Raw genomic sequence first — 24,862 nt, forward strand, 5'->3', positions numbered from 1 at the left:
GTACCCATTCATCCTCCACTTATAGCAATCTTCATCAAAACATCCTACCCCACTTCCAAGAGCAGACTCCACTCTGGGACTTAATCTCTGCCGGTTGTTTTGTCCCTTATATAGCTCTTATAGTTCTTTCAGTCCACTCACCAGATCTAAACTCTGAAGTTTAAATCCATAAACTGCTCCTCGCTTACTGCTATTCATATAGTTTCCAAGGGCCAAGATAATCTGCAAAAGAAAAAAAAAGAGACAGAGAGAGAGAGAGAGAGAGAGAGAGAGAGAGAGAGAGAGAGAGAAAAGAGAAGCCCATCAGAACAGCATCCCAGGTATTCCCAGGCCAACGAATGTGGCTGGAGTCAGCTCTTCCCTACGTGTATACAAGGAAAACTTTACTTGCCTCCAGAATTTTCTTGAGTTTTTGGGATGATTTTATAGAGACAGATGCTGCTATAATTGAGTGCAGTTGCTAGATTCCATTCAAAGGAAGCAAGGGGGTGAAAAAGAGAGACATGTTAAAAATAAGAAACTCTAATTGGAAACTAAAAATTTAACACAGAAGAAAACAGACCTGCATTTAGACCTTAAATATGCTGAGATTCTATTTTTCTTCAACATAACAAATTTAACTTGTCCTGCTAGGTCTTAGGTAACCATATCATTACATGCAAGCTCTCTCTAAGTATATGAAATAAGAAGAAATGTCAGAACTTATCACAAAATCTGTAACCAATGGGACTCAGAGCACAGAATCCACAGCATCTTCTAGTAGAACTCAATTCCCTGCCCACCTCCTCACATCATGTAAGACAATATGTTTTTAAATGAATGGAGCTGTCCAAGAATGAAAACAAAACACCAAAGGAATATAATCAACCTCCAGAAGTTCTCAGAACATGTGTTGAACAGACATGCTACTATAGTCGGTAATTAACAAGTTTATTTAGAAACAGAACTGGGAAAGAACTATTTATGATATTTATGTTTATAATATTAATAAGTCTCTACCAGATTAACACAAAGGGACAAGAGATGGTTGGCTCTTATTTCTGCATCACCACAGTGTACTATAACAAATCTCCAAGGAAAAAGACTCCTGTGGTAAATTTACAATGCTTCCAATTAAAGCTATGTACTGAGGTGGAAACCCAGAGGACATCCGTAGACACAGAAAATGGCATTCTATGGAGGAGAATAGCAATACGGAATATGGAAATCCACTATTTTCACATTACTTGGCATAAACAATGTGAAAAAAAAAATTGCCAAAATAAAAGTGCAATCTAGAAAGTTCTGGGAAGGAGTCTTTAGAGCCCATGACGCTATGTGCAAATTCTGGAAGAGACTTAAAAGAAAAAAAATGATTCTATATCTCTCTGGACCCTCTCCCCTGCCAGAGTTGGTCCACTCACAGGAGTCAGCATCTGAATGCTTTCCGCAAAGTTCCCAATGAAGGCCATGATGGTCATCTTCTGCATGAGTCTCTCAATTTTACTGAACTGCATCATGAACCGGTCTTCATCTGACAAGTTCTCCAGGGGCTTCCTTTCCCGCTCATAGAGCCGGAACACTTTCACCTCATTCTCAGTTGGCAAGAACCTCATCAAACATTCTACAAAGTCTACAGGCAATGTCTTCAAGTCAAATCTGAAGACAGATGTGGACATGTCAGTGTTAGAGTGAACACCTCCTACCCTTTCAACCACACCACCATTTAGTCCTATCCATAAACCACCAATGCACTGAGTTGACGATGCCTATAGCTGAACTGTGAAGATGTCAATCGGTGCTGGCTCCTGACTGCCCAACAAATAGCTGCTTTCTGAGAACCCACACCTTATCACAATAGTCATGCTCAGTTTTTAGCCTACTACTATAGCTTTAAGTCTCTAGAAATCAACAGTAAATGACAGCAGGAAGAGCAAGAAGGCAGGCTAAAACATCTGATGGTTAAGTGGTTCAAGGACACGTAAGTGGTTTTTAAGGCATATGAAGTATTGCTAATTAGGGAAATTAATATTACACAATTACAAAATATCGGGTAAACTCTAATATATTTCAATTAAACCAACAGTCTGGGGTATTTTTTTCTTCTTTAGAAAAAAATGTATCCAAATGCCTGTACAAAATGGATGATGTGGCTTAAATGCATACATCCCTTGAAGGTAAACCAGATCTTTTTAGATGTATGCTCAATTTGAACAAACCAAGTACTTGCTACAACCTCTAATTTCTTCCCTGGACAATCTTTGTCTGGCAAAATAATATGATTACATCTAACTATCATGACAAATAAGGTATATGCAGGTTAAAAACCAGAATGCGTATGACGTTTCAACATCAAAAATCAGAACAGAGTATAAGATACACTAGATTACTGGATTACAATCCAGACTGAGGACATGAAATTGGAACAAATGATTTCTGAGGGTCACATACTCCTCCATGAATCTCTCACCGAAATTTATGAAATACAAATTTACGGGGTGCCTGGGTGGCTCAGTCGGTTAAGCGGCCGACTTCGGCTCAGGTCGTGATCTCACAGTCCGTGAGTTCGAGACTCGCATCGGGCTCTGTGCTGACCGCTCAGAGCCTGGAGCCTGTTTCAGATTCTGTGTCTCCCTCTCTCTCTGACCCTCCCCTGTTCATGCTCTGTCTCTCTCTGTCTCAAAAATAAACATTAAAAAAAATTAAAAAAAAAAATACAAATTTACAATGAACTCATTCCTAACACATCTAAAACATTTGTTCTTTATCATAGTTGAACATCCTCATGACCACAAGAAGGGCCGAAAGATTCCTCTAATAGAAAGCAAATAAAACGAATGCCTTCTCTGCAGTTCAAGGATAAAAAAAAAGAACTGAACTTTGTTTAAAATTTCCTGAAAGTTGCTAAAAGAAACAGGAATCACATTCCTATTGTTATGAATTAAAAGATGCATCTGTATCCCATTTGCATTTGGCACTGAACTGTATCATTCCACAAATGCCATCAAATTTGTATTCAACACATCTAGAGAGAATTCAGATGCTCCAGAGAAGAGTGACAGTCTCTCCCTTTCCTTAGCTAGGGTAATTCTCCATCCTTTGTATGTAAGCGTTGCTCTAGGCATATAGGATACCAGACCAAGTAGATGAGTGATGCCACAATCCACTTGTCATTCTTCTCAAATAAATTTCACTCTAAGATGGCACTCCCAAAGAGTATTTCTGGCCCACCCCTTTGGTGGCAGCATTTCATTCAACACTGATGTCACACGTACGTAACAAAGGGAATCTCTGGTGTGTGGATATCAAGAACTGCCCCACCTTTTATCTTTGATCTTGCCCTGCTACTGAAATATTTGTTACCTACCAATTCATCACTTGCTTATTTTCAGTTTTATCCTATAAATTTATCAGAATCTAACTTTCCAGAATGCCCTGAACTTACACATGGATAGCTTTACATATCTCGTCAGCAGTCTTTCCAGCTTTCCTCAAAGTTATGGCTAGATTTTTGGCCCTATTTGCTTCCAGTAACGTCACTTTGTTTGATCCCTTCTGTGTTATCTTCTGTTTGCTTGAAGAAAGATCAATGGCAGGACCTTGAGCTTTTGTCTTAAATATTTCCTCAAATTCATCCACATTTAAATCCTGGAGTAAAAAGGGATGAAACAGGCAAATTGGATTATACTTAAAAATTAACTCAGGTAACCATTTTGACAGTTTCTTAAGCATCAAAGAACTTACTTTTTCTACTCAGTATTTGCCTTTGATCAAGGCTTGGTCTATCTTCCTGTTTGTGCTATGGCATGACTTAGGCCACACAGACAGCCATGAAGGTCTAAAGAAGAGAGCTGATTCCATCTGGCCAATTCAGCTGCCTTTCACTAATTACCTTGCAGAGCTGGCCACCACAGACTAAAGGATCCATCAAACAGCTAGTGAGTGTAATTATTGAGTTCTTATTCACTTGTAGTTCAATAAAGGGTTTTTATGCCCTTTTATAAATTAAGGGCAGGGTTTGTGTCAGATACATATTTTGTGGTGTCTACTGAAGATCATCAAAACCACTCCACAGTAACATAACTTTTAAACACAGTTTTGAAACAATCTTGCAAAATACTGTCCTATTCTCTAATATTAGAGAATTTTCTTTTCTTCTTTCCATCAAGGCATTTAAAATACTAGCATTTTATTGCTGAAACTTCCAGGTTAGCAGAGCACCCATTTGAACTTTGCCACACAGAGAGCCAGCCCCTAGTTTCTAACCAACAAGAAAAATACCTCCAGAATCCGTTCATCATCAATTTCATTGAAGACTGTGCCATTGATCTGATTTGGCTTCAGGGCAACCCAGTTAAAAACTGGCATTCTGAATTTCGTCTTGATTGGCTTCTTAATCTTCACAGCTACAGAAGTCAGAGAGGATCAAATTAAGATTCCACCCAAACCCCATGACTCTCAAGAACAATCAGAGTAGTCCTTGCAGATGCCACTTAAACACTGCAGGAACACTGGCAAGAGGTGCCCAAGTGTTTTTAAACACAGAAAACATCACACATGGCTTTGGCAAGAGTAATCTGAGGTTTATCATTTGGTTGACTGATGCAACACTGTAGGAAAGTTTTCTAAGAGCCAGGGTTTTGTTTTTTTTTTTTGTTTTTAATGCAGGCAAATGGATTGCTGCATTACAATCACAATGTTAGGACAATGTGTAGGACAAAGTACCGGGGAGCAAAAATTATTAATGATGTTAGTAGACAGCAGAGAGGACAAATACTCAGTGACACTGGTGAATGTGAGTCAAATTTTGAAATCTTAAATTCTCAGTTCTAGAACATACATTTCCAAACCAATCTTAAAAGATGATCAGGGACTGCAGGGAGTGGCTGTCTATACCACCAGGAATGTGACATCAAGAAGACTGACTTTCTGTAACATCAAGCAGCAACACATTCTTGTGAACAATTTTGACAATGGGGATTATATTCAGGCTGAGTTATTCCAACCACACCAAGAGCCATGAACAGCCCCAAACAGAAAATATTTAAGATGATAGAAGGGATGCTTAGAAATTAGGATTAGTACTGCTTTTTGAGACTGTCCACAGTCCCTTCCCCCTTTTTTAAGGAGCAAGTGCTCCCCAGGAGTCAGCTAGATGCAGCTAGAAGGTATCAATGAACCCATTAAAAAACACAGAAAACCTCTTAATAGAGAGGAACGGATCTATCTTCTAGGAGTCAGGTAAGGAACTGCCGACTCCTCTCACTGTGGGGAAATGAGCTAAAAAAAGGAAACCCATTAAAAACTCCATTAATTAAGGACACATCATAAAGCAGTCTTCCAGACCCATCTAGCTAGACGCATGTACCCTCTTAAGTCTATCCCGGGACGCCCACCACACTATTTGGGAGCTTCACTATCTGCCATCATCAGCACGGGAGAGAACTGCAGTGCACAACAAAATAAACTCAACGTACACTGGGCTTTAACCTGGCTGCCTGCCATTCCTCCAGAGTTACGAAAGCCATATAAACAGCAGGAATGTCATCTGATAAATCCACAGAAAAGCATGCAGGAATACAGAAACACTGCCTTTGTAAACCAGGCCTTTCTACCACGACATGACACCTTAGTCCCCACCCCCAGAAGTGTTGGATTGCTCACTGCCCTTCATTTAGGTCTACACTGCCCAGGAAAACCCATGTCCTCCACAGGACAAAGAAAGAGACCTTCCTCTAATCTGGCCTTTGAACAATATGGAGGGAGAAAAAGCAAGAGTAGAGGAAAAGCTGTACAGGGATCTTTCCACAGTCTGAGCTGGCGGGTTGGTGCCATTTGACTCTACCATCCATCCACGGATACCGCAGGCCTCAGGACACTGGCTACAAGTCATTCCATCTGTAGCCACGCTACTTCTAACTCCTCAGCAAGATTAAAAATAAGCCTGAGATCAGAACACGGGCAAAAATAGGTTATCTTCAGAAAGGTGATCCTAACTCCCAATCAGGAATGGGGGGGTGGATTGTAGAAGGAGAGGCCTACAGGTGACCATGACAGACACAGTGCTCGCAGGGTTCAGGCTGAAGGCAGTGGCTCCACGTGGTGGTAGGTGTTCCATGGAGAGAGCTGGAGACCAGTGGGAAAGGCCTGGAAACACAGCACCTAGCAGCCTGTCCTTGTCCTGTGGAGCAACTACCCTTTCTCCCCCAGAATAAATCTAAAATCCTCCTAGAATTGATGCCTTGGATCCAACTATGACAATTAAACTAAAAGGGAAAAACAAAACAGAACAAAACAACAACAACAACAAAAAAACCACTCCTTTTCTCTTAGGGGGAAAGGAATATGGCATATAAAATCCAGGCTGTCTGCTCGCCGAGCCACCATCTATTCTACTAAAATGCACGAGCAAACCTGGAACAACAGTCAGCCAACAGCGAGACTTCCCACAGACACAGGGTCAAAATGCAATGGTTCAGTGTAAGATGGAGTGAAAACATGTCAAAGCACAGTGTGACCAACAGGAACACATGGCAAACACTCAAAACACTCAGTGAGGAGCAACCTACAGAAAAGCTTGATTGGCCCATCTTTTGTGGAAGCAGAGAGAACAAAGAAAATATAAAAAAAAAAAAAATTAGATATGGTTAGAGTCAAGCCACTCAGCAATTCACGCACTTTTAGCAGAGAATTTCATGCTTCTTGGACACATTTCACAAGGCAGCACAGAGCCAAAAATTCATTTCCATTCGGACCTGCCTTGAAGACTCCCTTATTATTTTGTTTTAAAAAGTAATCCTTTTTAGAAAAGGGGAAAAAATGATTTCATTATAGTGGTCCCAAACAGCCATACTGAATTGTGCTAGGTCTTGCAGAAGAAATGAGAAATGTTTTAATGAAAAATAATCAGCCAAGTATAAATTCTCATCGTGAACTTCCAAAGCACATTCTCCCAAAGAGACAGCACAGCAGTCTGTTACAGATGACCGAAGCAGGAAATGGGAGCCAGACTGCTCCGTCAAAGATTTGAGGAAGAAGCCTTACCCTTCAAATATACATTCCACACTATGTTTTCTCTCTAAAATGCAAAGAAAACTAGATAAAATTAGAGGACCTCGTTCAGGTCCCATCTTAGCCACCAAGCACACACCTGATCATTGCCTTGTTGAAGAGATAGGCCATCCTGTTGCCCATGGATCCCAGGGCCTAGCAATGTCACAGGCTTCTGGGTTCCGGGAGCCCTTGGTATATCATCCCAGCTGTGTCTCTTGGCCCTACTGGGACATCCTGACTCTGTCTGGCCTCTTGATTCCAGGGAGAAAGTTACCCAACACACTGGCAACACCCCTCACAAAATGTGCTCCATAATGATCTCATAATCCTTAAATCTTATAAAACAGAACATCTTGTAGTCCATCAATGGACACTTACGGCACTTAGAGAAGTTTCGTAAATCCCACACACGGTCCTCTAAAAATGGTGTAAGACACATAAGGGACAACGTCCAACTGCAGAACCCTGAAGGTAGCAGTGGTCATCAGGTGAACAGAGAGTTCCACACTCTAAAGCTGAGGCAATTGAGAGAGCCTGCAAATTTTTAAAGTTAAGTAGCGAGAAGAACCCAGGCAAAAAAATTAACCAGAGAGGACAAGCGTTCTACCGGAGGGAGCCCTGGACCTGTGCATTGTAGCCTCATGGCTCTTTCGCTTCGCCAAAGCAGTTGTGAGTTCTAGAGGAGAGCTCGAGCGAATGGGAGTGGAGGCTCTGCCACACGGAGTTTTTGCCAAGGACAAAGGAAGTAGTAGCAAAGGAGACACCCCATAGCAGCCGTGTCTCCGGGCACTACAAGGAAAGCCTCATCAGTGAGCCAGGTGCACATGCCAGTTCCAGGTTTTCACACTCAGTCACTGAGAGCAGCCTGTTGATGGAATGGATTCCTGGGGCTTCTCAAGAGGTTTTGGTTTGCTTACATTCCAAAACCCAACAGTTCCATGAAGATACACCTTCAACTTTTGTCCTTCAGAAGCAATAGAAGTTCTAGAAGAAAGTACTAAATAGGGGAGACCTTGAAAGGTAGAACTAAATCACTGGATTACTGTGAACATTACTTTCAACAAGCATCTTATTTCTTTCTCTGACAATTTTGTGGAGGTTGGGGTGGAAGTAAACACCACAGCTTCGATGTGAATTAAGGAGGTTGCTCTGGGTCACTCAGATGAATGTGCCCTAATGGCTAGCCAGTACAGCTGCTGCTGGGACACTCTTGAGGGATGGAGTGGGCAGCCTGGAAATCTCTTACAGCTAAGATGGTCATGTAGACATTGGACAAAATGCTCTGGGAACTACCACTCGTGTAAGAGTGGTAGTTCTGCATCAGAAATAAGAGACCTCACCAAGAGACAGACGTAGAGGACGAAGCAGAATTATCTGATGTCACGCAGACACGACATGGCAAAGTTCAGAGCAATTCAAAATGCCAGGGAAATGCTCCATGACTGATAAAATCGCTGTGGTATTTTAGAAAATAGTAAAAAGTCACTTCCAACAGACAGAAATCAGAACTTCTATTTCAAGGCATTAGAACGACTCTCTTCTTCTCGCCCCCCACACACCCTATTTCTGGTGAGGGGTGCCGCATTCTACCCTGGCTAGCAGGAGGGCAGCATGTGCTATGCGGAAGCATTTCAAGGCACACAGATACTGCTTTTGGCAACATCTTCCCTTGAAGCTTCAGCTCCACTATAGTGAATTCTATCTTCAAATGCACAGGAGAAATGCCTGGAAACCTACATCAGGCAATCACACAGAAAGGCATTTTCTCCTTTTGTAAACAACATTGCAAATACCTTCCAAAAACAGAGCTCTGACTACTACAGATGTCCACAGGTGTTTGATGAACCCATGAAAATGCACTTATCCCTAAGAAGGTAACTAGTTTTCCTTCCCTTTCCTAGTGGGGAGAGTGGAAGGAGGGAAGACTGGAAAATCAGAACTCCCTGCTAGAGAGAGCATAACAACAGCTACTCAGAGAAAAATGCCTCCTGTGAAGAACTTCCCCTTTACTGGCTCCATTAGCAGGAATGATATTAAGAGGAGATACATGGGACTGCACGAGACTTGGACTTCCAAAGAACAGCTTTAAGGCCTCCAGGGATAACACAAATGAGTATTTCTTGCACAAGTACCCGGGACTCCATTCCAAGCTCTTACCTGCTAGTCCTGAGTTGAAAACCACTGTGGGTGAGGACGTCCCAGGCAGCGGGGGTGCAGAGGGAGGAGGTGGGGGAGGTAAAGGAGGAGCTGGCACAGTCTCAGCTGCAGGACCTGGGAGAGGAGGGGGAGGAGGAGGGGGTGGAGGCGGTGGGGGAGGGGGAGGGGGTGGTGGCGGTGGTGGCATAGGTGGCGTTACTGGGCCATTTTGCACTAGCAAAAAAAAGAAGACATAAATTGCCTTTGAAAATAGGAGAATGGTTTCACCTGCTGGATGTCACATGCACATAAAAGAATCCAAAATCAAAATCATGAAAAGGACACAGGATTTTTTTCAGTGACTCTAAAATCTACTCAGTGAGAAATAAAGAATATACTGAAGCATATGTAAAATGAAGTTTTATAACCTAAATCTCAAAATGTAAAAAGTTTTTAAAATCAGTGAGTAAAAGAAAATGCCAAGAAAAGCAAAGTGCACAAATGGACAGCGGATAAAAGAAGAAATACAAATATCCCAAATACTACCCTCAATTCTCCTACCAGGCTCCTCACCTGCTTCAGGTGTGTCTGACGATGGAGGTAGTGGTGGGGGAGGAGGGGGCAGGGCGCCCGAGGAGGCAACCCCCATTGCTGGTCCCACAAAGTTACCCATTGCCACCTCTGACCCTGTGGACAATGTGCCAGAAGCCACAACTGGCAGAATGGCAATGTCCCCATCCCCTTTCTTCTGAATTTTAATGGTCCCTTGTTTCTCCAGTTCATGAATCTTTTTTTCCAGGGTAGACTGTCTTTGAATGGCTTCTTCTTTTTCTTTGACCATTTTCCTTAATGTGTGAACCTGGGTATTTGCATCTTTGTAGATTTCCTGCAAAAGAGTTCGCAGTCACCAGTCTATCTTCATGCAACATCCATACCTCTTACCATCAGATTGGCAAATTGAGGATCAAAAAAATAACCAAACAAGGGGCATCTGGGTGGCTCAGTTGGTTGAGCATCCAACTTTGGCTCAGGTCATGATCTCACAGTTCGAGAGTTCGAGCCCCACACTGGGTTCTGCGCCTACAGCTCGAAGCTCAGAGGCTGAAGCCTGCTTCTGGTTCTGTGTCTCCCTCTCTCTCTGCCCCTCCCCTGCTCACACTCTATCTTTTCCTCAAAATTAAACAAACATTAAAAAAAATTTTAAGAAAATAACCAAAAAAATTAAAAAGAAGGATAATGATATACACATAAGAATTCTATAGAACTCAGCCTCCTATAAAAGTCCTATACATTCTCAATTGTTCACTGGTAATGCATGCAATATACTCTAGCAATTGTTATCACCAATATAGTTCTTTCCATTAATAAGTACAGCTAACTCAATTTTCCCTGCAGGTGGAGACAAGCAAGGCAGAGATGACCCAAAAATAATTTTATAGCTGACTTTGGAATATCCCGAGGATATTCTGGTGGGGCAGAATGTTTTCCTTTTTACTTGTTTTAAAATTCATTTGTAACTCCTAGACACGTATCGGCTAACAGTAGACAAAAGTCCCTAAGTCAGATTTGGATAGAAGTCAGATTGGGATTAAAAATCTGCAAAGCATAGAAGAATCTACTCATGAATGCCCAGGGGCTGACTGTTCTTGAATGGGTTTCTCTGGCCTTCACAATGCCCTCCTACAAGCTTAGGACAGCAATCACTGTAACCTTTTCCTTTTGGTTTGCAGTTAACAGAACAGGCCAATGCTTCTCTCTACTAATTACTTTTTTCTGTCTAGGTTTTTAGCAGAAAACAAAAAAGTTACAATTTTCAACTTAAAGGCTGTCCTCGTTCCTTTCATAAGGGGCTCACGCAGGTTCCAGGGAAAGGATTTTCTGGAACTTACTTGCTGGGTCTTGCACATGTGATCTCTCACCACAAACCTCCAGCAGGCAGGGAAACATTCTTCACACCCTGTCTATTATTAATAATCTGAGAGTCTGACTTGAATTGAGTCCATATGCTACAACTCTGTCTCGATGGCGTGCCAAAAAATAAATTTCCTAGAGTTAACTGTAGGACATGTCAAAATATCAAGCAACACACACAGACATGATAAGCATCGCGTAAAATGTGCCATTTCATCAACGATGGTGTAGAGGCAAGCCATTTGCCTGAAAGCCCTCCAGGCATTTTGGTGACTTTATGTTCTGCACAATTCCAAACACACGGATGGCACTCCATAAAAACCTGACATGTAAGGTAAAACAATGCTAAGGCCAAATAAAATAGCTGGGATCATCTGATAATAAAATGGATTGGTTTTGCTTTGCCTTTTCTCTTTTTTTTTTTTTTTAATTCTTTTGGTGAATGACATTAGATCTTGCCTGTGTTGTGATTTCACCGTTTCCATGGCAACCACCAAATCTGGTTCCAAGTAGAAGCAAAGCAAAAAAATACAAAGAAGTCCAAGTCCTAGTAAAAATAAATAAGTGGCATGAATTAAATCCGTGCTGTGTTTTTATTTCCAAGCAAATGGGTGATCCACTGAATCAAGTCAGACTTGTCCAGATGGGAAAATATTGTTGCTCTCGAAAACTGTGATAAGGAAGTACTGAACCCCCAACATTTGATTGCAAACACATGTGTATCCATCCCTAACTATGTGTACTTTTCATCTGAGTATCGCCTCTGAAATGATTCCAATAAATACGTTGCATCAATGCATTCCTCTGACATGAATGTAGTCCACATTCTACTAAAGCTGGGGCACCTTCCCTGCAATGCCCATCTGGGGCAGCTGCCGTCAGCACACTCACTCGAACAACATCTAGCTCCTTGTTCCTCTGCATCAGCTGCTTTTCCAGTTCCACGATCTTGGACATGGCTTCATTCTCTGTGTCTTGCAGCTTTTCAGACAACTATAAAGGTATAAAAGAGAAGCTGTGTCACAACACACGACCATTCTCATCAGGTTCTTGGTTCTCAGAAAGTAGAGCTCTATTGGGGCCCAGAGTCCTGCATGTGTTCTACAAGCTGTTTTTCTGGAAACATTAATATTTATAATACAATTCTGAATACCTATTTGTTTCTAATAGGAATTAATAATTTATACATGATCCTTAATAAAACCCATATGTCAGTTCCTTAGTGTTTCAACATACACAGTGTACCTCCCTCAATTTCCTCAGGGGCTGGCAAGAAGGGGCTCACCAACGTGAGCCTGCAAGGGTGGGAAACAGGAGGTGAGGCAAGAGGGGAAGTTCACCTTTCCTTCACTAAGAAAAGGCCATTAGGCACAAGCTTTTGAAATTTATCAGTCCAGAAAACTTGGTTCTGTTATTACAGAACACCAGCTTAAAAAATAGTACTGCTTGTTTTGACCCAAACTAACCCAAGTAATAAAAGTTATTTGGAGGGACAGTTCAAATAAACAGGCAGCCTACTTCAAAAGTGGGTTATGTGAGGCTCAGTCGGTTAAGTGTCCGCCTTCGGCTCAGGTCATGATCTCATGGTTTGTGGGTTCGAGCCCCCACCCTGTCAGGCTCTGTGCTGACAGCTCGGAGCCTGGAGCCTGCTTCGGATTCTGTGTCTCCCTCTCTCTCTGCCCCTCCCCTGCTCATGCTCTGTCTCTGTCTCAAAAATAAATAAAACATTAAAAAAAAAAAAGTGGGTTATGTGAGTATGGTTATGGACAGCTGGCTGAGGCTTCAAGAGGAAGACAGTGTGAGCCACGTGTTAACTAATTACTTTTCCCACAAGCCTCTGAAAGTGAGCTACTTCTGATTTCCCACATCTCACTGAAAACAATCACACGTAAAGAACACCAGAGAGGCAAGGTGAGGAGGAAGGGTGGAGGTTAAAATGCTGATCAGTTTCAGAATAGGATACGAATCTTTCAGGGCAAGGCCGATAAATGCCCTTCCTAAGCAGGTGCCAAGCAGGTCACTACAACACTTAACAAAGAGGGGGGGGGGGGAGCGGAGGGAATGGCTGGCTCACCAACTTGGATTAACCACAGCCATGAAGATGCCCATTTTCAGAGTGAGGGACAAAGGTGAAGGACGTCACACACATACAATACTCTCAACTAAGAAAGTGTAGAGGGAAATAATCGGACCATTCAAATGGGAAAATAATATTGCTCTAAAAAGAGACAATTCAATTACAGCCAAGGACACTGTCAAGCAGAATTTAACAAACAAATCTGGTTCTCACAATGCTTAGGTCTTCAAGAAGCACCATTTTTCTGTTCATTCTCACAATATTCAAATATTTGCTTAATGGATGAATAAATGGACAACCTCTGAAGGCCTTTAGACTTATATTCAACTTAGTCTGTGGTGAAATAAATCCCTCAAATCAAAATAAGTCCCTGCCCTGAGACAGAGTTAATGTAACACTGATAGGACACTCCTCAAAGAAGAAGATTTAAGGGAACGCTCACTAATTTCCTTGAAAATCCTTGTAGCTGAAATGAATTTTTACTGCACGTGAGTAACCATAAGGCAGGACTAGAAGACTGGCCATCAAGAAGAAACAAGACCATCCTGTCCACGGGCCTGTATGGACACATTCAGCAGAACCTGACTTATATTCAGAAGACCAGGAGTGAAATAGAACTTACTGATACGTCACACCAAACTTCCAGGGGCACCTGGGTGGCTCAGTCAGTTAAGCGTCTGACTTCACCTCAGGTCATGATCTCACGTTTCATGAGTTCAAGCCCCACGTCGGGCTCTGTACTGTCAGTGCAGAGCCTGCTTTGGATCCTCTGTCTCCCCTCTGTCTCTGCTCCTTTCTACTTGTTTTTTTCCTCTCTCTTTCTAAACAAACAAACAAACTTTAAAGAAAAAATAAATCCAAACTTCCAAAGAGACTGAAATGTGTAGCCATGGCAGTTCCATTGAGGGACTGGGTTGGGTGGGAGGTGAGGAAGACACTGATAATGGTCTATTCGCTCTAGGGCTTATTTTAGCACAAAGCGCTAGAACCCATCCTCCATGGGCCCGTGTGAATGCATGTGGTAGAAGATGACTTGTATTCAGAGAATAGGAGTAGAAAGGTCTTCACATCAGCCCAAATTCACGTATTCAAGTTTCATTTCCCCTCTACATGGCGCCAATCACCTCACCCTCTGGGGTAAGTAAGATGGCCAGGAAATCTGGGCTCAGCAGAAACTGAGCAGGTGAGCTAAGGCAAGGCAATGGATTCCCTTTAGTTTTAAGTAACAAACATGCCTTCTTTGAAAGAACCCCGGGTGGCTTTTGACAGCTCTCGATCTCAAGCTGCAGTTCATCCCTATACTCCAAATCCTTTCATTTTCTGCGGTAACAGCCAACACTCATTCTGCTTGGCACCCAGTTACACAAAGACAGTTTTTCCTTTCCCAAGATGTAGTTACATGAGAAATGTTCTCCTCCAGCTCTTCCACCCTCTCCAAGGCTGCATTCTTGGTTTCAGCATCTTCCAGCAGAGCTCCCACGTCAAATACGTTGTCCAGGTAAGCCTGAATCTGCACCTGCAGCTTATCACTCTCAGTGTGCTTCAGTTTCTAAAAATCAAAACACAAGAGAAGGCGGTGTCAGCACAGCTGTGGACACAGAGCATAATGATACAACAGACTATGTGGTTTTTGTTTGTTCCAAACAGTCCAATCTGTGCCAAGAGAGGGTTTGATGTAGCATCCTCCTCACGACAATTATGGAGTGTTCTTCTAAGAAGGTATAATCATATTACTTTCCGATGAACACCCCCTTCCAAATATATACAAGTTTCCTTCCTAATCCTTCCCAAAGATATAGTCCCCATGTAGGCATATTCCAAACCAATACATCTTGACACAGGTGAAATCGGACTACAGAAAAATTAAGAGCAGCTGCAGAAGGAGCAACAGTCCCACGTAACAAATTTGAGAGGCATCTGTGTGTAAGAGGTGGTTACAGTAGCAGCAGTAATTTGCCTGGGCAGAGATGGTAATTCCAATGAGGATTAGGTTGGATGGGAGGTGGAGAAGACATGGGTAGAGAGTGAAGTAGCCAGGGGGCTTATTTCAGCATAAGTTGCTAGAATCTGCCTTCCATCATAACTTCCTTAAGATACTGCCCCAGCATAAGGAGTTCTGGGCTTCCCAAAGCACAGATCAGGAAGCCACTCATTGCATTACAGACCCAGGCATCCAAAGGAAGTCAACCAGCTTTAAGGTGAAATTAGAGGTCAAGGTAACCTATGAATCTTCCTTACAAGTAACACAAGTCCTGACTTCCCCTGGGGGAACAGATGAGTGGCTAGGATAATACTGGCATACAGATGACACCAATAAATATTTACTGAACAAATCAATGGCCACTAACAAGGCTGGGTTTCTGTAAACGAATGAAGTATTTATTATGTGCTTATAATATTAATCTTCTAACCACCTCTATGAGGGTCCAGAACCAACACACCACAAAAATTAAAGAAATACAGAGTTTGGGGAAAATCTTCAACTTTTCAGAGGACTTAGGCTCGACATAAATTCTAAGAGGGATTTGCTCCTAGGTCTAATCTGGAATTCTTCAACTTAGTGTGCCCTAAAGAGAGTATGTTCCACCTTAGTTTAAGAGTATAAACTGAAAAAGACATCTCAATAAGGACGAAGCCTAGAAAGGGAAATGAGGAAGCAGCTCAGAAGGTTTTTTCACAAAGTACACAATGAGTAACAGGCACTGCCTAATGTGTTACGATTCGCCATCGCAGCCTTGACCTGAAGGAGCTCAGCACGACCATCACAAAATGGAACCCAGAATGCCATTAGCAACCTATACACCCCATTTTTGCTCAAATACTGCCACTCCCAGGGTATGTAGGGAAAGAGGATAGAGAAACCTTGACCTCAGAGCAGGAAAAACCTCTCAATACCATATTCTGTCAAAGATATTAGTGATTACTTAGATAAGAAAACAATTCAAACCACTCTTTGATGAAAATCCATCAGACTCTCCCTGAGTACAGTCCTTAGACAACGTTAGGCCAGTATACCCTAGGGCAGCCTGGCTGGTCTGATAAGCCAGCTGATGAGCTCAGAGAGTAACCAATGCTATGATTCTGCCTCACAGTAAACTGTAATTCCCTGGCTTCAGTCCTGACGAAGATGGGCAGCTGAAATCCAGAGATGTCCAAGGGAAGTGCTTATATCTCTTCTTCAGGGCTAGAAACAGATTTGAAATTGAGCTCAACAATTCTTGCCCTCTCACTAGTAGCCTTTCAAGTTCAAGGGGACCACTGGTGTACAGAAGGGAAAACAGAACTGCTCAAGAGTGAAAGGACATGAGGGCATCCTGTGCACACACAGCTATTCAAGTCCATTTATGATTTTCACATAAACTTGCTGTTTCTTAGGTGAAGGAAGAACTATAGGGAACTGGCTGAGCACTTCCACAGGGGAGGCAGAGAAAGAGAAACTTTAGATCTCTTCACGAACCGAGAACTTAAAAGTGGAACTTCTAAAGCCACAAATGCATTAAACAGAATTTAACAGCTACAGGAGGAAGTCTCTAGTGTCCATTTCCTCATGACTTTTTTATACTCTAAGCATTTATTCATCACTCTTTAACAGTCTTGGTTTGACCTCCCCTGCCCAGATAGGGTCCCCAGAGTAACCAAGAACGTGGATTGCCCAATAGCCCAGATGAAGGGTGCAATGAGACTTGGTCCGGACAGAGTTCAAGAGCAGAGGTGAGCTACAGTGAGAGGCTACAAGAGGTTGTCTGACTCCAACACTAAAAGGCTGCTGGCAGAAGACAGACTGAGCTCCCAGGAGGTCTTCAAGAATCCAGTTTCCCTGGTAAATTGCATCACTCAGGTTCCCTTTAACTAGTGCTACGATACTTGACTGTACAGAGCTTGAAGTGTTCTTTAGTCACGGCGGAAGTGTATCTTGAAGGTAGGCAATAAATCAAGTCTTACATTGGAGCCAAAGGTCACAGTTATACTTACATCCAAGTATTCATCCAGGCCTAACTTGGTAAATTCATACTGGAGGTGAACTCTGAAATTCATGTCTTCTACTGAATGGACTACAATATTAATAAACTGCATAGAGGCCACCTGCAATGAAATTGCCAGTGGGTTAGATGGCTGAAAACTTGTTTTCTCAGTTTAAACATAGGCATATGCTTTCAATTACACAAATCTAAACTCACTCACCGACCTCCTTTTCCTTCGTTTCATTGGGTCTTTAAAAATATTTTGTAATTTTTCAAATTCAAAAGTCATAGAGATACCACAGTAAAATACCCCTCATCATCCACTAGGGTGACCATGATCAAAATGGAAAACCATACCGAGAGCTGCAAGGAGGTGGAAAAAGTGGAACCCTCATCCACTGCTGCCAGAGATGTAGACCAGTGCAGCCACTTTGAAAAGTTTGACCATTCCACAAAATATTAATGACAGAGTTACCATAGGATCCAGCAACCCTGTCCTGGGTATATACCCACAAGAAATGAAAATACATGTCCATCAAGAAACTTATACACAAATGTTCATAATGGCATTATTCACTATTATTTATATTAGTATAACCAATATATATTCTATATATCATATCATTTTATATTATTCATTATTTCCCAGAAAGTGGTGGTGGGGGGGGGGGGGAGAGAACACAATGTCCATCAAGTGATGGGTTAAAAAATATAACCTATCAACACAATGGAATATTAGGTGACAATAAAAAGGCAATGAAGTACTGATGCATCTTACAATGTGGATGAACTTGAAAACATTACGCTAAATGAAACCAGTCTGTCATAAAAGACCATATAAGTTATGATTCCATCCATATGAAGTATCCAGAACAGGCAAGTCTGTGGAGATAGAAAGTAGATTAGCAGCTGCCTAGGTCTGGGGATAGGAAATGGGCAGTAACTACTGACGGGGTCTTTCTGGGATGACAATGTGTTCTAAATTAGACTGCAGTGACGGCCACACAACCCTGCAAGTATGCAAAAGATGTGTTGAATTGTCCACTTTCAATGGGTAGGTTAGATGTTATGTTAACCACCTGTCAGTAAAACTTTTTAAAAAGTCTTATGGGTGGGTATATAGAACAAACTGTGTAAGTTATTACAGGCATGTTATAGAAAATGTGAAAATTATTATAAAAAAGAACATTTTAAAAAATCACCTATAATCGTACCACAGGATAATCACTTCTAAAATTTCACTATGGGCCTGACCATACCAACAAGATCGTAATAGGATCTTTGACCCATCTGTTTCCAACAATCAACCGGCTTCCATTCCATAAAACCCCTCGATTTACTAGCTCCCCACAACTGCATCAATGGCCCTGAGACCTGCCACAGAGAAAATCAGTCCCTGGTTTGGTAAAGAACAAAACAAAGTTGAACAGATCTATTCTTTTTTCCTTTTTTTTACGGTTTTATTTTTAAGTAATCTCTGTCCCCAAAGTAGGGCTCAAACTTACAACCCAAAGATCAACAGTCACATGCTCTACCAACTGAGCCAACCAAGAGTCCCTATCTTGCTTTTAATGCTGACAGTTTAGGGCCACCTGGGTGGCTCAATCAGTTAAGCATCTGACTCTAGATTTTGGCTCAGGTCATGCTCTCATGGTTCATGAGCCTGAGTCCCACATCGGGCCCCAAGTTGACAACATGAAGCCTATTTGGGCTATTCTCTGTGTGTGTGTGTCTCTCTCTCTCTGGCCCTTCCCTGCTCTCTCCCTCTCTCACAGTAAATATATAAAACTTTAAAAAAAAAATAGTGACAGTTTATTTATGGTAAAAATATCTTACTAATCCTTTCCCTCTTGGGTAAACACAGCCTGCGCAAAAAAGGTAAAGTGAGTGAGGGATCCAGATTCACATTTACTCTGAAAACTGCCTTCTTCCTCAGAAGAAGACCTCAGAAGAAACCCAGTTTCTTTTATCTTTTTTCAAATTGTTTCTATCGAGTTAGACTCTTCTTTGAGTATATGTTATACACTGGCTATCTTTGGAAGATATGTCAACTCTCTTGGTTCAAGGAGATTCTTTTGCAATTTAACTGAAAAAATGACTTCAAGTTCTATGGTTAAATGAGCTAAAGAAAGATTGTCAGGGTTTTTTTCCTTCTTCCTTCTGCTGCATTAGAAAAATTTATATTGTATTTTATGAGGAATATGTTGTTAAGGAGGCTGTGCAACTTAACTGCATTCCCAAGGACAGTTTAAGAAAAGCCTCATTTTCTGGAGGAAAATATGGTTGGATTTTTCCATTTCTCTTCTGAATAGTTGTTGAGTTTTATGATATGCCTGAGAAGCAACTATTTTGCTAGGTGACAGATGAATTGATCATTGTACCTGTATATTAGCAGTTTCTAAATTAGGTTCCTTGATGCATGTACATATAAGTAAATGACAAGAAATATATTCTCATTTCTAAGAAGTGCAGGCATTTTAAAGGGCTTAATTATATATAATTTCAGCACAAACTCAAATGGCAGAGGGATACACAAGGTATGATAATGAGTGAAATATACCACGTGTAATACAGTAAGAAATGGTGTGGACCACGGCAAACTAGAAGGAGGATCTTTAGACTTAAAAATGGGCGGGGTGGGGGGGGAAGCAGCGCTTGGGCAGCTCAGTGGGTTAAGCATCCGACTTCGGCTCAGGTCATGATCTCAGGGATGGTGAGTTCAAGCCCTGCATCGGGCTCTGTGCTGACAGCTCAGAACCTGGAGCCTGCTTTTGATTCTATGTCTCCCTCTCTTTCTGCCCCTCCCCCGCTCCACCTCCCTCTCTCTCTCCCCCCCAAATAAGGAAACACTGAAGAAAGAAAGAAAGAAAGAAAGAAAGAAAGAAAGAAAGAAAGAAAGAAAGACAGACAGACTACTTCGCTCCAGCACTTGATACTCTGCAAAAACGGGGCCTAGTGTTGGCAGAAATTTTTAACTGAAAAAATTAGAAATCTATATTTGTATGCACAACTTTCAAATTTTTAATGGAAGGACATCACTGTCAGACTAAACTCACAAGCCTATAGGCTGGCTCAGCCTGGGAGCCTCCAGTTTGCAACCTCAGCTTTCAGGAACAAATAAGTTGCCCGTATGAAGGCAGAGGAAAGAAACTGCTACAGTGAGCCAGGGCACGACTTCTTCACATATTTATCACTAGTGCAAACATGGGCCTTAAACACTCCCCAAAATCCTAACAGCAAAATTAAAAAGCCAATGTATAAGGTGCCTGGGTGGCTCGGTCAGTCATGATCTCACAGTTTGTGGGTTCGAGCCTGCATCAGGCTCTGTGCTGACTACTCAGAGCCCGGAGCCTGCTTCGGATTCTCTGCCTCCCCCTCTCACTGCCCCTTCCCTGTTTGAACTTTGCCTCTCTCTCTCTGAAAAATAAATTAAAAAAAATTTTTTTTTAAATTAAAAAGCCAGTGTAACAGCACTCCTTGTCTCAGATTTTTTGCCTTTTTAAACAGCAAATAACATGCTTTATGGAACAGCAAGACTTCTCTATAAACAATTTCATCATTCTCACTACTTTCAGAAGGGCCTGAGGGCTAGGATGCATATAAAATGTAAAGACCCAGAAAAAAAATTCACATAAAAGGGTTAGAAATCTCCAAAATTATGTTTCATGTTTTACAGCCACTAAGGCAATTCAAATGAAAAGTGTGCCTGGCACCCTAAGCATAAGTTTTAGAAGACTCACAATGTTAAAGACTGACTGGTATACCTGCTCCGAGCTAGAAGTGCCCTGAGGTACAAAGCCCAGGTGAGACCTCCCCAGAGCAGGAGCTGTGTACGTCAACTGGATTAGGTCAAAGAAAGCCTGCAAATCTGGATCCACCCACGGGAAGTCTGTCTCAAAAACTGTCTATCTTCAGTCCAAGATTAAGGTTTAAGTGTATGAATTTGGAAGTTCTCAAACTCCTACTGCTGTTCAAACCTGAAGAGGATAGTCCTACTGCTGAACCACACGTCCTTACATGTGAACTATCCCACTAAGGAGAACCGCAGTCTAACTCTGCCCTCACAGAGTTACCAGGGCAGGAATCACCCCTGTAGAGTAATTTGGGGGATATGTACAGTCAATTCTACAAACCAAAGCACTCTAGTCTTTGAGAATATAGTCTGGAGAAAGGCACTGGCTGAGGTATACAAAAAGCAAAATGGGCAAGATTCTTGTTTTCTGGTTTTTTTTTTGTTGGTTTGTTTTTCCCCCATGTTCATTTTGAGAGAGAGAGACGGGGGGGGGGGGGGAGGAAGGGGGAGGGAGGGAGGGAGGGAGAGAGAGAGAGAGAGAGAGAGAGAAAGAGAGAGAGAGAGAGAGAGAGTGTGGGTGTGTAAGACAGAGACGGGAGAGGGCCAGAGAGAGAGAGAGAGAGAGAGAGAGAGAATCCCAAGCAGGCTCCATGCTGTCAGCGCAGAGCCTGACACGGGACTCGATCCCATGAACCATGAGATCATGACCTGAGCAGAAACGAAGAGTTGGATGCTTAACTGACTGAGCCACCCAAGCATCCCAGATTCTTGACTTCTATCTTCAGGATCCTGATGCAGCTTTACTGACAGCTAAAGCTGGCAACCGCAGGTATATGTCCCAGCAGTTAACATCCTTTTCCCAAATGCATGCTTTCATCCTTTATTTGCTATAAATAATTAGTACTTTGGGTCTTTAGTACAGTATGTGCACGAGGAATAAAAATGGAAATAAACACTGTAAGGGAAAAATACAGATTGTGAGGAACACTCTAGATCGAATCTATAGCAGATTACACTCAATTTTCTGTCCTTTGTAACATTTATATGCGCATACACACACATATGTATCATATATAAACATAAATGGGTTTAGGAAAAAAGTGCAGAAACTGAGCTTGCCTTATTGATTGTAATGTGGTCCTGGAATAACTCACCATAAAATCTATGTTATTGTCTTCATTCCTGAAATGTTCCATCAACTTCTCAAAGCGCTGTTTTTCTCCACAAACCTGAAATACACATTTTCATCATGCATATGAAATTCCAAACATAAGCATTCTAAAATTAGAGGCAGGAATTTTAGCATTAATAATTATTTCCAGAATATCTTTTTATTGCCTCTCTCACACACTGTTTCCTTCTCTTCTAAGCTGGTTAACTCACAAACAGCAACATGAGCCAGGCCCTAAAGCTAAGCCTCAGTTTCTTTTAAATGTTCCCCAATATATTGAAATCTATGTCAAATGTGTTTTCCTTTCATTGGTTATTTTTGCAGTCCAACAATTTTTTAGCCTGCATGCAGAATCCCAAAATGTTATGGTTTAAAAGAGGAAAACTGTAACGACGCCTGCGCCCCCCCCCCATTTTCCTTTTTACAAAAGCACTTTTAAAACAGGTACACTTGGGGCGCCTGGGTGGCGCAGTCGGTTAAGCGTCCGACTTCAGCCAGGTCACGATCTCGCGGTCCGTGAGTCGAAGCCCCGCGTCGGGCTCTGTGCTGACTGCTCAGAGCCTGGAACCTGTTTCCAATTCTGTGTCTTCCTCTCTCTCTGCCCCTCCCCCGTTCATGCTCTGTCTCTCTCTGTCCCAAAAATAAATAAACGTTGAAAAAAAAAATTTTTTTTTAAATAAAAAAAAATAAAATAAATAAAACAGGTACACTAAAAGATTTGGACAATTCAGTATTTAAGTTCCTTGAAAAGCAGATTGACAATGCTCCTATTACATCTAAATCAAGTGATTTTAACATAAACTACAACACAGAAGTAGACACCACAGCAGTAAAGTATCTAGTACTACAGTAGACACTTGGGAAGTTCTACTAACCCATTTAAGGCAAGTACAGAAATTTGCAGGAACTTATAAATTAGCAGCCCAGAGGCCTGAAACATTCAGCTCAAATTAATGTTTTCACCGAACAGGTAAAAGGGCAAGATAAATTACTACAAACTCAAGTGCTCCAAAGGATCTGGGTCTACATTGAGTCAAAAATACAGAGTCAAGGAAAGATTTGTAACAAGTAAGAACTTTCTGGAGACTTATTCCCAAAATTAAAGGATAAACTTCAATTCTGCCAGTGGCCTTAGCAACCTTTATTTGGAGCCAAATGGCTTATTCTTTCTGCCTTCAGAAAGTATGCACCTGAACACCCTTGAGCTACATGTAGTGTTAGTAAGACAGTCCCTAGTCTTAACATTTTGAATTTAATCCGGGTTTCACATGCTTAGCTCAGTTTTTTGGTTCTATTTGTGGTCTTAGAAATATATGTAGGATGATCCTGAAAAATTCCCCCAAAATGGTGTTTCATAATGTTATAATGCAGCCACTTAATTCCGTCATGTTAAATCCCACATAAATATTTATTTCAGTGAAGAGGAAGATTTAAGAAGACAGCAGTTTTGTCTGTTCGGTTCACTACACTACCTTCAGCATCTAAAACAATGCTTACCATGTTGGAAGCTCTCAATAATATTTGTTGAATTACACTGAAAAAAGGACAAATGACTAATTATGTTAAGATACACTTAATGAAAGGATGATCACGTTGATGAAAAAAGAACCATCAGCCCACAGTAGACAGGTGCTACGGGTAAATCTTTAGTGGTAATTCATGTCCAAACCATGTGATGGGAACATTAAGCCTTCAGCCTCTGAGGGCCTTCTAAGTCTCAAGGCAACTTAATTTTCTCAATAGATGCACACCACACTTTACCGTATTCAGACAACAACTCTCCACGTATTTATACCTGCCTTAACAAAAAATAATTACAGAAGAAACAGTGCATGAACCCAGTCCGGAGGAAGACAACAAGGCTCCAGAGGGAGCACTGGAAGTCAAGCCTTTAAAAGCACGAATCCAATCCCACCGACAGAGCCTGATTCAATAGGACCGGGGGGTGCTGGGTGACACGCACGTGCACAATTTTAAAAACACTATAGATCATTTTGATGCAACTCCACAAAGGCAGAGACATTTAAAGGGATACTTTGTTCTGCCACTCATCTCAGCCAGCCCCTCTGGAGAATATGAAGCAAATTCCTGGAAGCAAAAGGTTTGTTAAGAGGCGGGGGATTGAGGCATTACAAGCATAGCTCCCTAGACTATGACATCAGCCACATCTTGTGCCCAAAGGGACAAAACTCCCTAGCCTGCAAAAAGGACCCAGTGGGTGAAAACTGCCAAGGCTGGATATGGAAAGGATCAGAATTACAACCTGAATTTTCTTTAAGACAAACCCCAACATAAGAACTTGTTTCCCAGGGGAATGGTTTACTTCTATCTGTTTTGGAGAGGTTGGTAGTGGCAGGAGAAAGGAAGAGAAGTTGTCTTGAATCTGCGAACAGCTACCAGCTACCAGAAGCTGTGACTAATGGTCTGTTGAGCAGCTAGCACTCAATAAACTAGAAGAAGCAACAGCTAACAATGAACAGTGATGATGAATACAATTCCTTCCACGCAAAACCATTCAAATCAAAGAATGTCAGGAATCTGGAAAGTACCTGGTGCCCTCTATTTATGAATGAGACTGATACCTAGACAGATCATACATCTATAATTTGATGAAAAGTCAATGCAGAAGCTAGAACCAGGTCCCCAAGCGCCAGCCTGACTGATGTTCTTTCTCCAACACAGCCTAGAATGTGCAGATAAACATATATTACTTAATCCTGGAATGTTTTAAACTATCTTCATATCTGAGACAACAACAGATGAAAAATGTTCTTGTTAGA

General features: G+C 41.7%; 1 protein-coding gene across 2 annotated transcripts in view; it reads right to left on the reverse strand.

Moving 5' to 3' along the window:
• The window catches only part of FMNL2 (formin like 2), a 309,457-nt gene that overhangs the window by 16,237 nt on the left and 268,358 nt on the right, over window positions 1–24,862 (reverse strand). For both annotated transcript variants that reach the window (XM_047085655.1, XM_047085654.1), the window contains exons 10-20: window positions 22,066–22,140; window positions 17,129–17,239; window positions 14,556–14,705; window positions 11,971–12,072; window positions 9,742–10,054; window positions 9,190–9,402; window positions 4,261–4,385; window positions 3,425–3,627; window positions 1,404–1,638; window positions 392–460; window positions 142–222 (exon numbers count right to left, since the gene is read on the reverse strand). In XM_047085655.1, coding sequence (XP_046941611.1) covers window positions 142–222; window positions 392–460; window positions 1,404–1,638; window positions 3,425–3,627; window positions 4,261–4,385; window positions 9,190–9,402; window positions 9,742–10,054; window positions 11,971–12,072; window positions 14,556–14,705; window positions 17,129–17,239; window positions 22,066–22,140 — 1,677 coding nt within the window. The remainder of the gene's footprint in view (window positions 1–141; window positions 223–391; window positions 461–1,403; window positions 1,639–3,424; window positions 3,628–4,260; window positions 4,386–9,189; window positions 9,403–9,741; window positions 10,055–11,970; window positions 12,073–14,555; window positions 14,706–17,128; window positions 17,240–22,065; window positions 22,141–24,862) is intronic.

Source organism: Lynx rufus, unplaced genomic scaffold (assembly GCF_022079265.1).
Source record: "Lynx rufus isolate CCGP_SWC_20201006 ecotype Redwood Valley unplaced genomic scaffold, mLynRuf1.p SCAF_2, whole genome shotgun sequence".
Taxonomy (NCBI): Eukaryota; Metazoa; Chordata; class Mammalia; order Carnivora; family Felidae; genus Lynx; species Lynx rufus.